General features: G+C 37.6%; 1 protein-coding gene across 2 annotated transcripts; it reads right to left on the bottom strand.

The window, feature by feature from the left end:
• Nucleotides 1-5,956: 5,956 nt before the first annotated feature.
• LRRC8B (leucine rich repeat containing 8 VRAC subunit B) lies at nt 5,957-13,791 on the bottom strand. Of its 2 annotated transcripts, none has more exons than XM_027651706.1 (4): nt 13,743-13,791; nt 12,810-12,909; nt 10,005-12,163; nt 5,957-9,024 (listed from the first exon to the last, which is right to left on the bottom strand). In XM_027651706.1, the coding sequence occupies exons 3-4, from the start codon at nt 12,135-12,137 to the stop codon at nt 8,752-8,754; spliced, it is 2,406 nt and encodes an 801-aa protein (XP_027507507.1). In that variant the 5' UTR covers nt 12,138-12,163; nt 12,810-12,909; nt 13,743-13,791; the 3' UTR covers nt 5,957-8,751. The 2 variants fall into 2 exon arrangements, with proteins under 2 accessions (XP_027507507.1, XP_027507508.1); XM_027651707.1 differs by lacking the exon at nt 5,957-9,024 and adding an exon at nt 9,050-9,947 and having other exon boundaries at nt 9,988-12,163.
• Between the last annotated feature and the right edge of the window lie 445 nt (nt 13,792-14,236).

A 14,236-nucleotide genomic window follows, 5' to 3' on the forward strand; every position in this document is an offset into this window, starting at 1 on the left:
GGGAAGGAGAGTAAATTCCAGTCTAGTGGCATAGCCCAAACAATGTAGTGACTACAGTGCCCCACACGGAGATAACAGCAAAAGGGAAATTAGGGAGCAGAGCATGCTTCCAGGTAACTATTCTGACATGGACTGTAAGTGGGAAGAAAATGAACAGAATTTCTATTTCCTCCACAACTAAGCAATGGCAGATCTTTCTCAATGGAAAAGGACTTTTCTTATTTCCTAACTTTTTCCATTTAATACAACTTCTGTAATATTAACATCCATCTTAATAACCCAGCTTACTTGTCAGCTTGGACTGATTAGCATCAAAACTGGGCAGACACCCCAGCAGCAAAAAGTAAGCTAGAAATGCACATTTTGCATTCAAATACATAAATTAAAACAAGGAAATCACTTAGTGTTTTGCTCTTTGGGTAGTGCATTTGCTTTGTACACAGCAAAGATAAACTGGTACTGCTGCCCCCCATAAGCTTTCCATTCCTGCTTTCCAGGGCATTGCTCCATACTGCAGAGACTGGAACTCAAGGGTGTGTTTACAACCAAACTTCAAAGAGCTTATTTTTTGTATTTAATTCATTTAGACTTTCTTTTTTTTTTTTTTTTTTTTTTTTAAACTGTCTTTGGAAAGCAGATGTCCTTACCTGAAATCCTGCCACGGCACTCACCGAATCAGGCAATAGCGCCGTCAGGGGGAGATGGAGAGTACAGTTGCCTGAGGCGTTGTAAAGCACAAGTAGGAGAATGTAGTAGAAATGCCTTATGCAAGGTCTTGGAGCATTTAAAAGCTGAAATAAATTGGCATCCCAACAGGAGATTAAAAAAATAAAACAAATGAAAAACAAAATACTGTGGAGCTTCACAAATGCTCACTTAAACTTCCTGGGTAATATTTCTGAAGACTTAGCTAGTAGCTTAATTTTTGAATCTTTAATTATCATGCACACATACCTTTTATATTTAAGTGACTGTTTGTAAATGACTGCAGTAATTCTTCAGCATATATTCTCTCTCTCTTACTTGGAGATGGTCTCAGGACACATCATTTTGGGAAGGAAAGGCAAAGACATGATTAGGCATATCCAAATGTGTCAGGTACCCAGCTGCACAGGCTGCATTTTCCATGCTTCAATGGCAATCTGATTCAATATCAGTATATTCAGCTTATACTGAAAAACCTCTCTGATTTTTTAGCATATTACTTTGCCTGAGAAAAAAAATCAGGTAAATGCTACTCCCTCCCCACTGACTTATGGATGTAACTATCAAAAAAGCCACGGACTTAACTCCATGTAGATGGCAAAAATACAGCTGCTAGCTAAATGAACACTAAGGATGCAAACAAATGTTCATACGGGGAGAAACACAGACCTACAACCAAAGCTTTCCCTACCAAATAGTATTTTTTCCGGTACTCTTTGCCAGCTCAATTCTTTCAAAATACAGCAAGGACAGCCTCTAGAATTACTGAGTTTGCCTCCAAATCAGTATGGTTTTTTTTACTCCGTGTTCTACAGTTGGCTGTGGCTACTATTTAGGTCACATTTCTATCTATGAATGATCAAAAGTGGCACAGCCACTGAAATAAACAGCCCCATTGTGTCCCTCCCAGCTCTTACTGTCATGCCAGCACAAGCCTTAATTCTCCTACATACCAGGCTGTAATTTTATCATCAGCTGGACCCTAAGGGAGAGGCAGCAACCACAGTGATTAGCATCTCCCTGACCTCAATACAGGAACAGAAGGAATGTTTACCTAGACACACAGGAAATAATTTTCAATGTATCTAGAAGCTTTAGGGGACTCCTTTGCCCTACGGAATTATTCCTAGCATTAAAACTCACTTAAGGGTGGGCTGTTAATGGGAAAAGGCAGAGCTGAAATCAACTGGCATACAGTTAAAGAGAGAAAATTCTGAAAAATGTGGGATTTTGCAACTTAATGGAGCTCAAAGCCTTATTAACCATAGTACACTTCTGCAGCACAGCTTTGTTATTTCCCTTTAAAAAACCCTGCAACAAAACAGCAACTTTTTTCAGAGGAAAAAAAAGTTCCCAAAACTCGACTTGTATTCTCCTCCAGTTTTGTTCTGAGTCTGCAGGGTCATGGAGCAATATTCCAAGGGAAGCAAATGACTGAGATCTGAACTGATTAAGCCTGAAGTCTTAAAAGACAAGTTGTCATGCACTATTTGCTACTTCACTGCTGACTCCAGAACATTCAGCTCACGTGCATATTCCACTTCCCCATCTGCCCACTGCTTCAGCTTCTCTCTGACAGTTGAACATTTACAGCACAAACATCTTTGATATATTAAGAACTAAGTGCTGGGCAGCACAAAACATGTAGTGCTTTTCATCAAGGTATTAGAAGTACTACTCTATCGACTATTAATCTTTATCTGTGAGCTTAACTTATTAAAAGACTCAAATTTAACATCATAAATAATGTAACTATGCATGGTAACCTACTGCAATGTAGAATTTCAGTCTCTTTTGCTATGGAATATTAGGCTCTGTTTATACTCTTGATGGATCTGTATAAATCTACGGCAATGAAAATCAATCTGTCTTTATAAGCTGCTAGCATTATTAAATGCAGAAAAACAGGCAGCTATAGTGAAAAGGAAGACTCAGTAAATTTAAAACTTTGTAACTAAAGTTTATCAGTTTCCTCTGAAGCAATGCAGGTAAGAATATGTTATCAGTTCAGACTATTTAGTGGATTTATTTCTCAAGGTAGCAAAACCACACATATTTGGCATAAAAACAGATTTAAATCAAATAAGATTCAGATGTACTTGCCTCTGACATTGTTGCTTGTGTCTAGCCATTTTTTAAACTAGAATACTTACCTTTTCACACATATATAATTTATATCTACAGAAGAAAACAAATCTTTGTTTTACAAGATCCTTTTATCAAGACATCTTTAAGAATAAAAAGGGCTATTTGGAATAGTATGAACACCCTTAACTCCCACTGGCTTTGGGTGGGAGCCAAGCACATTCACTAAGCAGTTACTCAGAAACTCAGCACCTTACAGAATCAGTCCCTGCACAGCCCTCAAGTTACTTCACCAGGTTTCCTTAATGAGACAGGCTGCTTTGAAGGAAAAATTAGCAGTATCTCTCATCAGCCAGATTAAGGAACTTATTCAGGAGTGAAAATGGCTTGCTCTACAACAGTCGGACTAGCTCCTGCTCTAGCTCTTCTCCCCTCTGCAGTTTTTCATCTCCACTACAGGAGTGTCTCTATTGCTTTGACATAGCCACTTAACTTTGCCTCCCTCATAAAAAGCAACACCAACTTTGGGTTGCCTTAATAACACTTGTTGAAATACAACAGTTCAGCAACTGCTGCTGGAGAACCTGAGTCATCCCTAAGTAGCAGAAAACTCTCTATGGAGCACAGAAACCGCTATCACTGCTCCATAATAGAGCACTAATCTAGACAAAACATAGGCAACCTGAGGAAAGCTGACAGTGTTAGGGATTAATGAGCCCACAGTTACCAGTTATCATGGGTTATGCATCATGGGACTCTGATTAGTTTCCCTTCTATTCCTAAATTTTCAGGCAACCGTCACAGCTGCAGCAACTGAGCATATCTGTTTTCTGATAACAACAATTCAAGACATGCTATTTATGTGCTCTTGAAGAGATTTTTTTTAGATCTTTCTATCCTTACACTTCCTACTTATTCTTATTTTAGATAAATATATTTAGTATGGATCCTAAGCCTGTTTAATACCAGATCTAGATTCGATACCCACGTACGTGCATATATGTAGCTATATACATATATATTACAACTCTTGTAAAGAAGTCATGGCCATTTGGTTTAATAATGTACTACAATAAAAAAAAAAAACCAAACCGCAAACCAAAACCAAGGATAATTACTTTGCAAGCAAATACAAAGTTACACCCCAAGCAGTCATAAGGGAGACTGATCTTTGTCCCGTTCTCCTACTGACTCGGGTACTTGTCAGACTGTATCAAACTAATTCAGCTTGTTAAACCAGCAGAAAACTAGTACACTAAATAGTGTTTTGCCAGGCTTTTGCATTGAATCAGCTCAGCATAAGCTCCAGCGAAAGCCAAAACAAGGGTTAGACCACAGGGCCAAGGCAACAGGGGTCAGAGGATCGGGACCTCCCCTATAATGATGAACACCTTTAGCTATAATGAACAACTTAATTCAAAAAAAAACCCAGCAAAAGTGTTTCATGCACAATTTTATGCAGTTTTGCTACTGAGCAAGGCCAATTTAAAATGATCCATCAATTCACTATTTACTTGCAGGTTAGCTATGTTTTCAATGAAGAATAGTGAGCTATGTTCTTCCTTTTTCCCTTATATCAAGCCTGAACCCTGGCTCGAGAGATTTTCACATTGCACTGCCAATGAGATTGCAGTGCCTGGCTTTTCCACATACCTCCTGCTATGGTTTTCATCCTTTCACACTCTTCAAATACTAATCACATTAGTTGCTTTGCAATGTCTTTTGACAAGAGTATTGGTTCTACAATACATAGGTATGCAAGTAAGAGGGAGGGGAAAAGAAAAGAAACTTTTATTCAGTGTTTTATAATGAAGATTTATAAACAGTAGTGGTAAATTTAGAATTAGCATTTCTATAACAGGAAAAAGCAACAGCAAGTAATAAATGTACCCATTTAACAGCAAGCCCACAAGCACTACAGACTAATATCTGACTGTGTTAAGCACCATGCTGTCATAGGTGCCTACTAGCAAGTAATACTTCCCAATAGCCTTGCTGGGCTAAGTAGTAATAATGATCTTTTAGATCTCTCCTGTCACTTTGAGCAATTATTCCTTTCTCTTACTCTGCAGGTAGATCCATTTTCATCCTCTATTTTTCACCCCTCCAGGTGTTAAATGCATATGGCTTGCATACCTGTACTACCTGAAAGCCTTTTAGCTGGCTCCTGCCAAGCAGAGAGCATGCTTGTACAAAATAACAGCAAATTGTAAGTTATTAGAAGCTGGACAAGAAGAGGATGGACATTCACATAAATGGGTAACATAAAGAAGCAACAAGAACAGATGTAATGGTTCATTTACTAAACACACTAGATGGAGTTAATGCCTGAACCTTTTCAGATGCCATTCCAGCCCCAGAGTGGGTTGCTACTCTCCCCTCCTACGTGTCCTAGCAATGGAGTACTGGCATAAACTCTTCATGCACCACCAGGATGGAGACTTCTCCAAACACAGGAATTCCTAAGACATTGATGTATCCTGCAAGTATATAGGACTGCAGTATTGCTGCTTGCTTCTTCCTTCATCACCTGTGAGCTCTATCATGGCAGCAAGTGAACTGCACAGTCTCCACATTCCCTCTGGGAAATGCATTACCATGCTTGCACATTTGAGGGACTTGCCCGCTCAACAAGGCCAAATGAAGCATGAGAACTTGATCAATTCCTGATCTCCAGAAATACCTAAAGTCCTGCAAAATCCTTCCTAGAAGATGTGCACTGTCTCCTGCTTTCAGGATTTGCTCCTATATACATTCACGATTTACTACAAGCAGCAATATTTATGGCAGTTTAGCCACACGATAGCTGTATGTGCCAAGCTGGGAAGAGAATCATTGCTAACCCACTTCTCCCAGTACAATTCCAGGCTGCATTTGATACTTACCCAGCTCACAAAAATTAGAGAGAGACTTGGAAAAGGTTCTCTAACAACAATTAAGATGGAAGCTTAGTTCTAAGTCAACACAGGAACTTCTCTTCTAGTTCAGAATACGAAAACTGTTTTGAAATGGAGCATAATATTATTTCCCACTGCTGTTCACTATCTTCACACTTCCTGTGGAAGACAGACCTGGTTGCACATAGGTACAGATAGCTGGCAGCAGACTTCTGAGCTTTGCATTAAATGCAATGTCTCATATGTAAAATAAAGAACAGTTCATAGAATTGTAATGCAAAAAAAAATTTAATTTTTAACAAAATGTTCATGATACGGAAGGTCACAATACAAAGTTCATAAACACAATACAACACAAACAAGTTGAAAAGCCTTTTTTGATTAGAAGTGATTTTTAATACAAAGACTAGATGCCAACAATACTTATTGTACAAAGTTTGACAGTGGATTTATATATTGATTCCCTGAAAATCCCCTCATTTTGAAGAAATTTTGAATATTAAGGTAATGCCTGAAGTGGATTCAAGAAATTCAGAGTTACATTTGTCTCCACCCTCAATTCTAAGCACTTGGATTGGGTTTTGCGGTACAAAATGGATAGTAAAGGCACACTGTGGTTTGAAAGCAAGGCTAGAGATTATAGCCTTTACACTTCCTGGGTTTTGTCTGGGTGTTTTATAAACACTCAAACATGCAGCAAAAATAATGTAACCCTCTTGAGGGGCTACACAGTGAACCAATATTTAAGTCTGCAAAAAATGTAACCCATTTAACCTATAAAGCAGTGTCACTATTCTTATGCATTTCTGAGTGTTTCCTCAAATACTTTGAAGTTACACATTTTAGAAACGAAGTACCTTTCTCCAAGTTATTTAACTCCTGACACAACGCATATTGTAAAACGCATGTTGAAGATTATTATTCGCCTTCAACAGTTTGGTTGATTATGGAAAAGGACAGATGCACTGCTAAAAAGTTGAAGCTATTGGCCAAGTCAGGTACTTACTTGTTTTACATTTGCAACACAGATTTCCTATCTAGAAAAAAAGCTTTAAAGAAAATGCTTGCTTAACCTTTTAAAAATGATTAGACTGCAAGTCTTGCGTGTCAAATTCTGGCATAAAGTGTTCTTTAATGTTAAGTTATGAAGTCCAGACAGGCCTATTGCAATTATTAACACAAGTCTTGCCACAGGGCTGTAAATCAATGCACTCTGGCTTAATCACATCTACCACAACTAGCTCTGTTGGTGAACCATGTAAATTCCTATGGGACTATTATACAACTCAAAATTAGTTGACAGAGTTTGGAGGAGTTATAAAGAGACACTATGAAAGATTGTTCCAGCAGCACTGGTCTCCACATAAACACAACAAACCAGTTTACACCAAACATTTCTAAAACTACATAGAAAATAATAGTTTTACCACATTTTGGTTCCCTGAGAAGAAAAGTGCTCTAACTACAAAGGTCTTTGGAATGCCATCAGTATAGTGATTAAACATGCACCTCTTGCACTGCTACTGCAGAGATATCGCCTACTTCCACATTGATCAGACTTGTTTGGGGATTTTCATTTGAAATAAACCTTACACTCCACAAAACTGGCAGTGGAATGGGAGCAAGAGATGACTAAAAGTAGTCTAGTACTAAAACTAGTTTTATCTGTGATGATTTGTTATTACAAACTGGAATGCATAGTTAGCACACTCATGAACACAAAGTTATTAAGAGCATAGATTGCATCATCTGTTTAACCAATAACTGAGATTTTGTATTATTTTAAAGTTTTAAAAAAAACCAAAGTCTTCAAATATGTTTTTTGAAAGCATGCTATTTTTTTCCCCAGGGGCATAACTTATGTTTATAGTGAACATGATAAACATAATGAGAATTAAGACTTCAAATACAATAAAACAGCGCACAGCAGAAGAATGAAGTCAGGAACCATTTTATTTCCATCCAGTTTTGCACGTATTAAGGATGGCATAAGAGTTTATCCCATCACTGTAATTTATGAAATTATTACATCCCTAGGAGAGGCACAGCTTATAATGCTTCCTGTCTTTTCCTCTCAAGTGCTTATAAGCTGTGTGCTTATTTAGTTTGTTTTAACTGTGTCTTTCTGTCCCTATCTAAAACAAACCTCCTTCATCCTCTCCCCACTAACTGGGTGTGGAGAAGCGGCACTGAGGCAGTCAGTAATGAAAAGTTATAAAAATATTAATCAGCAACATACACTACACTAACACCTGGGATGCTCACAACATACAGAAGACAACTTTGCAACTATATTGCATTCTGTTCACCACCATTGTCTCTGAAGATCAGTAATGTGAGACTGGTTGTCTGGTACATCAGTACAACAGTTATTTCAGATTCTTCTGATTCCTCCCAATTTCTAGGCAACAATTTATTTTATATTTACTATTTTTAAGACAAAATGCTGAAACTGGTTCTAGGTATTTAATAGCAAGATTCAAATAGCATCTTCCACAATTATCAGATTAATACTTAGTACTTGTCAAAAGCTTTAAAAATTATGTTGCAAAATTACTTTCAGTATACCTCATGCAATTAAACTGCTCAAATAGTTTAAACTCTTAATTTAATACATTCTGAGTTAGTGAAGAGTTCATATTTAGAAACTAATTCCAGACAGTCCTTAGACTTCATATGGCAAGAGATGAAACTGTTTAAAATCATCACTATCAACAGAAAAAATTCTCATAGGAAAAAAGTATGTACACTCTCACAATAGCCAGACAATCAACTCTTCTATTTCAATAGTACCTTAAGCATTTAACTGAATTATTCCAATCAGTAGAACCTAACCAACAATTTATGTTTCAAATTTTTCAAACATGTTGACCTGTAAAAGCCTGCATTTTTTGTTTGAATTTAAATAATTTTTTCTTTTCCAATACAATCAATTCAGTTCAATGCATTTAAGACTGATTTATAAATTGTTCTCTCTCCTTTGTTTCTCTCTACCAATACAGGTCTTTAGAGAGATATTAAGCAAAAAGCTTGTAGAATGCAATGATGCAGTTTCATTTTAAACTTAGGACTTATCTGAGCATGTCTGCAAACGCTCTCTTACACGAGGTGGAAGTGTTTTTAACAACCTTTCTTCTACAATTAGACTATTTCGCTTTAAGAACTGACATTCTTCCAGTTCAGCAGGAAGTGATTCAAGATAGTTTCCAATGAGCTCTAACTGAACAAGATTCGGCAGCTGACCCACAAAAGGGGACAAATTCATCAAACTGTTATTTCCCAGAAGAAGAAATTGCAGCTTTTTGCATTGAAATAATCCATCAGGCAGCATTTCAATCTAGAAAAAGGAAAGAGAAGAACAAAAATAAAGTACATTAGAAGTTGTTAGCCTACGTGCAGCTGCATGTTTTGACATTTACCATTTTTATTTTTAGGGTAAAAAATTCTCTTAGTTTATGAAAGGATAAGAAAAAAGGAAGACTGTAATGCTTCTATCACTATGTGATCAACCACTTGAGAGCACTACAATGGTTTTATTGTACCTGTTCTGGTAACAAAGCTACTGGCAGAAGTCAAGACAAGCATGGAAGGGGAAGCACATACCTGCGTGCATGCACACAAGTACATGCAAAGGAGTGCAGGTGGCAGAGGAGATAAAAAGGCTACTGTCTCCTAAGGATCATTTAATGAAGGACAAACAGACTGTAGAGAGACAGTAGCAGCTCCTGTGTCATGAAACCTTCACAAGCAGTTATCTGTGCAGTGCAGGAGTCTTGCTCCACACTACTGACATATAACTTCCAAACCCAACCTCACCAGCAAAACAATTATAAACCTCAAAAGAAGTCTGAAGTCACAAGCCTGAGCACCACACTAATGAGCCAGACAGTTTAGCACTGCTGATAAGGTTACCAACCATAATTATTTCCCTCTTCCCAATGGGACAGCTGAGTTGCTCATCAATTAGCTGTTGATTTACTACATCTTTTGGTTTCACATTTACCATTGTTCACTTCCATTAAAATACTACATAGGATAGACAGCTGCAGGGAAAGGGAAGACATGTTTCTGCAGCCATGCTAACCTATACTATCTCTGGATCAAAGCCCTTACAGTATTATGTGAGCTTTGCTGATACCAAAGTTTTAGTAATTAAACAAGCACCACCCCTTTTTTTCAGCTTTCTGGGTTTACTTTAATCATGAATAACCACAAAATCATTTTGAGCCAGAGGCTGTTCCAGAAGAAATACTAGGTTAAGTTTTGGTGGGGTTTTTTGGGGGTTTTTTTTGAGTAGTAATTCAAAGTTCTACTTACATGGTTCTTTGTCAAAGCCAAGTACTGCAGATTGGTCAGAAAACCGATTTCCTCGGGGATGGAGGTTAGCTTATTATAGCTAAGATCCAAATAGTGTAATTTTTTACAAAGAAATAGCTGCAATGGAACACTTTTAATATTATTATAATTTAGATACAATTGTTCCAGGTTTGATAATGCACCAATCTGCACTGGGACATATGAAATACTATTGTGCCACAATTTTAAGCAAGAAAGGTTCTTAAGATGTTGAAAACTAATTATTTCTTCCACTGTTCTGAGATTATTTTCTTTTAAGTCAATTTCATGCAAATTGTTTAGTGTAAAAATGGAATGGGGAATGCGCTCTAAATCACAGCAGATTAATTCCAAGGTTCTCAGGTTTACCAGCTTCTTCAGATTATTTAGCACTATCAGTTTATTTCCCTCGTTGTTGATACACAAGTGTTGTAAAGAGGGCAGAAGATCTGTAACCACTTGAGGTATACGGGAAAGGTTGTTTTTCAAGTGAATTGATCTCAGATTTTTTAGCCCCTGAAAGCCTTCGTTGTATATGGAGTTGTGATGATCTAGCATGAAATATCCTGTTAAGCACAATTCTTGCAGGTTTTTTAGATGAAAGACCCAAAATGGAATTCTTCCCATCTCGCTAGATTTCAAGCGCAGTGTTTTCAGATTTTCCTCTAAAAAGCTGACTGCTGGATAATCCATCGTTAGTGATGAATGATAAACATTGAGTTCTTTGAGATTGACAAGCTGAGTCACTGCTGAAGGAAGTTTGGCTTCAGGAATAAGTTCCAGGCTTAGGACTTCTATTTCTGTCAGTTCAAAGACACTGTCTGGAAGACCATTTAACATGAAAAGGTGAAGTTCAGTCTTGTCTTGGGAATTTCTTACTAGTTTATTTTTCAGTTTTTCCACTGACCATTCATTGTTAAGATTTATCTGTTTGAGTTCATTTTCACTCAAATCAGACAGGAATATTGAGAACCGTTGGGAATAAAGAGGATCATACTGATCTGCCAAGTGGAGAATAAATGCGAAGTCATTCTTTACATCAGGTATATCAGTGTAATTACTTTTCTCTCTCAGCTTCTCAAAAGAATATTGCTTAAGTGAACTTCTTAACATCCACCACAAACTGTAAGTACAAGTTAATCCATAGAAGATCACTAAAACAACATAAAATGAAGCCAAAACTTTAAAAATTTCTGCTAGTGAATAAACGCACTGGTACCTTTTGTAGCCTGTAAAGGCTTGAACATTAACTACACAATCAATTTCAAGTGTAATAAATGATAAATAGTAGGGGACATAAATTATTATTATGACAACTACAAAGACTTTCACTATAATCTGTTTCATATACACTGTATATACGACATCCTTTTCTTCGGCATGGAGTCTGAATTTCTTCACTTTTTCAAATATAGCTTTAGCTTGTTCCCCTTCTTTTTTGTCAAGAACACTTGAATTTTCTCTTCCTGTTGTTTCCAAACCAGGTTGTGAATATGGCAGGGACTGTCTGCTGGCCCCTATGTCTCCTGAACATGCAGGTGATGAAATCACTGTTTTTGATTTGGCTGTTGGCAACTTCCTCGCAGACTGCTCAGCAACTGTTTCTGAGAGGGCACGTGTTGTCCATGGAGAATCAAAACACTTCTGAAGAACGGCTACAAAGTGCTCAAGCCTGGAACTTGTACTAGGATAGTAAAGCCAGAAATTACTGCAAGCTGCAAAAATAAAGGTATGCAAAAGCACTAGGTATGGGAAAAATTTGGCAAACCAGTGAAGCTCTCTCTCATAACATACTGCATCAATATAGGAATACTGCTGCCGATGGAGATAGTTCTGGATTTTAAGTGGGATGATTATCGGTGCTGGAGAGCCAGCCGACATGTTAAGGTTGGCTTTAACTGAATCCCAAGGCACAGCACAATGATTGTCAAATTCTAGCTTGCAAGGAAGACAACATAATACTCTGGTTTGAGTAAGCTGGAGGGCCCCAGCGAGCACAGCAAGTAGCAGCATTATCATGGTGAGGTAATACCAGAAGACATCCCACCATGGTTTTAGTATTTGGTAGGATGACTGGGCATCTGCTAAACATTTGAGGTCTGTTAGCGTGATCATGACTTTCGCCTGTGAGAGAACAGCAGCTGGTAGAGGGAAAAAAAAGAAAGGACACTGTCAGAGAATTGTAAAAAACAATTTATCTCACCATTAAACACTTTAAGCTTATTACTGTTTTCAGAGTTTTAAATATGTGTAACATTTGGCCTAGCCTCCAGAGCATAGCAAAAGGATCCAAGAACTTCTGGCACCTGACCCTAACCATCATCTTCTGGATTTATTTTAAGGAAAGGTACTTGGAATACAAAAACTTAAAACAGTGAAACTGGCATCAGAGATTAGGAGAAAATATATTTGGGCACTGTTCAAGTAGAAGCAACAAGCAGGTATAAGTTAAAGAAGTGGTTGATATATTACTTGCAGTCCTTCACCACCATCCAAAACTTAAATAACAGAAGTGATTTCTTATTCAGTGTGATACATTAACGTGATGTCTCTTGTAATCTAGAATTTTCTACCAGATTAAATAATTCTAACCAATTTAAAACATACATAACAAACTCTCCAAAAAATATTTTGCATTACATATTCTTATATATAATTCCCCATCTTCTCCCATCAAGACAATTAAGCACATTGACAGAATGAAAATTAAGCTAGCACAATTTATTATTATTCAATACTGTAATTTATATATAAAAATGTCACATTTAAGGTTTGATTCATACTTACTTTACTAATTAAAGAGAATAAATTACACAGCACTGCTCAGTCAGGAGGCCTACACCTTTTAAAATTCCTTGGACATGCCATCTTTACATTTGTCTTCATTCTGGGTGGAGAAAACATTTAATATACTTATTTTTAGTGGTTTAAACTAAATAAAGAGCAAACATTTCAGCTTTCATTAGAACTGCTGCCTCATTGTGTATCCATTAAGCTCTGCATTGCTACAGCTACATAAAATGGAACAGTACATACTCATATGTGATCATGCAGAATGTGAAGTCAAAGTTTTGGAGTCACATCAACACAAACCACCCCCCCTCAAGGAAACTGCCTACAGTTAGGCCCTATTTCAACTGGGAAGTAATGTTTGTTGTTTTCTTTTTCCAAATAACTATGAACTTGTTACTTGGGAGACCGAGCCCCACCTCACTACAACCTTCTTTCAGAGAGTTGTAGAGAGTGATAAGGTCCCCCCTGAGCCCCCTCTTCTCCAGGCTGAGCCCCCCAGCTCCCTCAGCTGCTCCTCCTAAGACTTTGTTCCAGACCCTTCCCCAGCTCCGCTGCCCTTCTCTGGACACGCTCCAGCACCTCAATGTCTTCCTTGTTGTGAGGGGCCCAGAACTGGACACAGGATTTGCAGCCTCATGAGTGCCAAGCACAGGGGGACAATCACTGCCTGGTCCTCCTGATAAAGCCCAGGATGCCACTGGCCTTCCTGGCTACCTGGGCACACTGACAGCTCATGTTCATAATATATTAGTACTGTACATTTCAAGTCCAAACAGAGGTGATAAATTTTTGTAAAAAGTCAAACAATAGCTGAACTAAGGTAGAACCTTATTCTTACTCCACATTCACATTTGAAAGGGGAAGGATGACTGAAAATAACTCTTCTTGCATTGACAAAGCTGCTTGTAATAGAATGTAAAAACTTACCAGGCCCACTCAAGGGAAAGCAGCTGAAGGAGGACTGGATGATTCCAATACACTCCTGGAGAGAAAATAAACTGCCATCAAATCATGACATATTTGGACTCCAACAACAAAAAACATTTGAAAAGTCAAAATTATCACTGAACTGGCTTAAAAAAGTGTGAGAGACCTAATTAGCATGAGGATGGGAACTATTCTTTTCCTGACAATCATGTAAACCTCATCAGGGACTTGGGCAGATACTAATGTTTCAAGAAGGTATTTTATATAACTGAATGCTTATTGGAGCATTCTTGGGGAGTAGGGCATACCTATTCAGTATAAAGGATAGAATTCAGAGTACAATAAAACTCTTGGATAAAGTATTTTCCCTAAAAGTTACAGAAAAGAAAACAGAAAAAAAAAATTAAGCCAATTCTGTGAAAACCATATTGGTATACCTGAAAATATGCATCACCCAGTACCCCTTCAAGCAATGCCATAATACTAAAAAAAAA

The sequence above is a fragment of the Corapipo altera genome, unplaced genomic scaffold, assembly GCF_003945725.1.
Source record: "Corapipo altera isolate COAL_440 unplaced genomic scaffold, ASM394572v1 57, whole genome shotgun sequence".
Lineage (NCBI taxonomy): Eukaryota > Metazoa > Chordata > Aves > Passeriformes > Pipridae > Corapipo > Corapipo altera.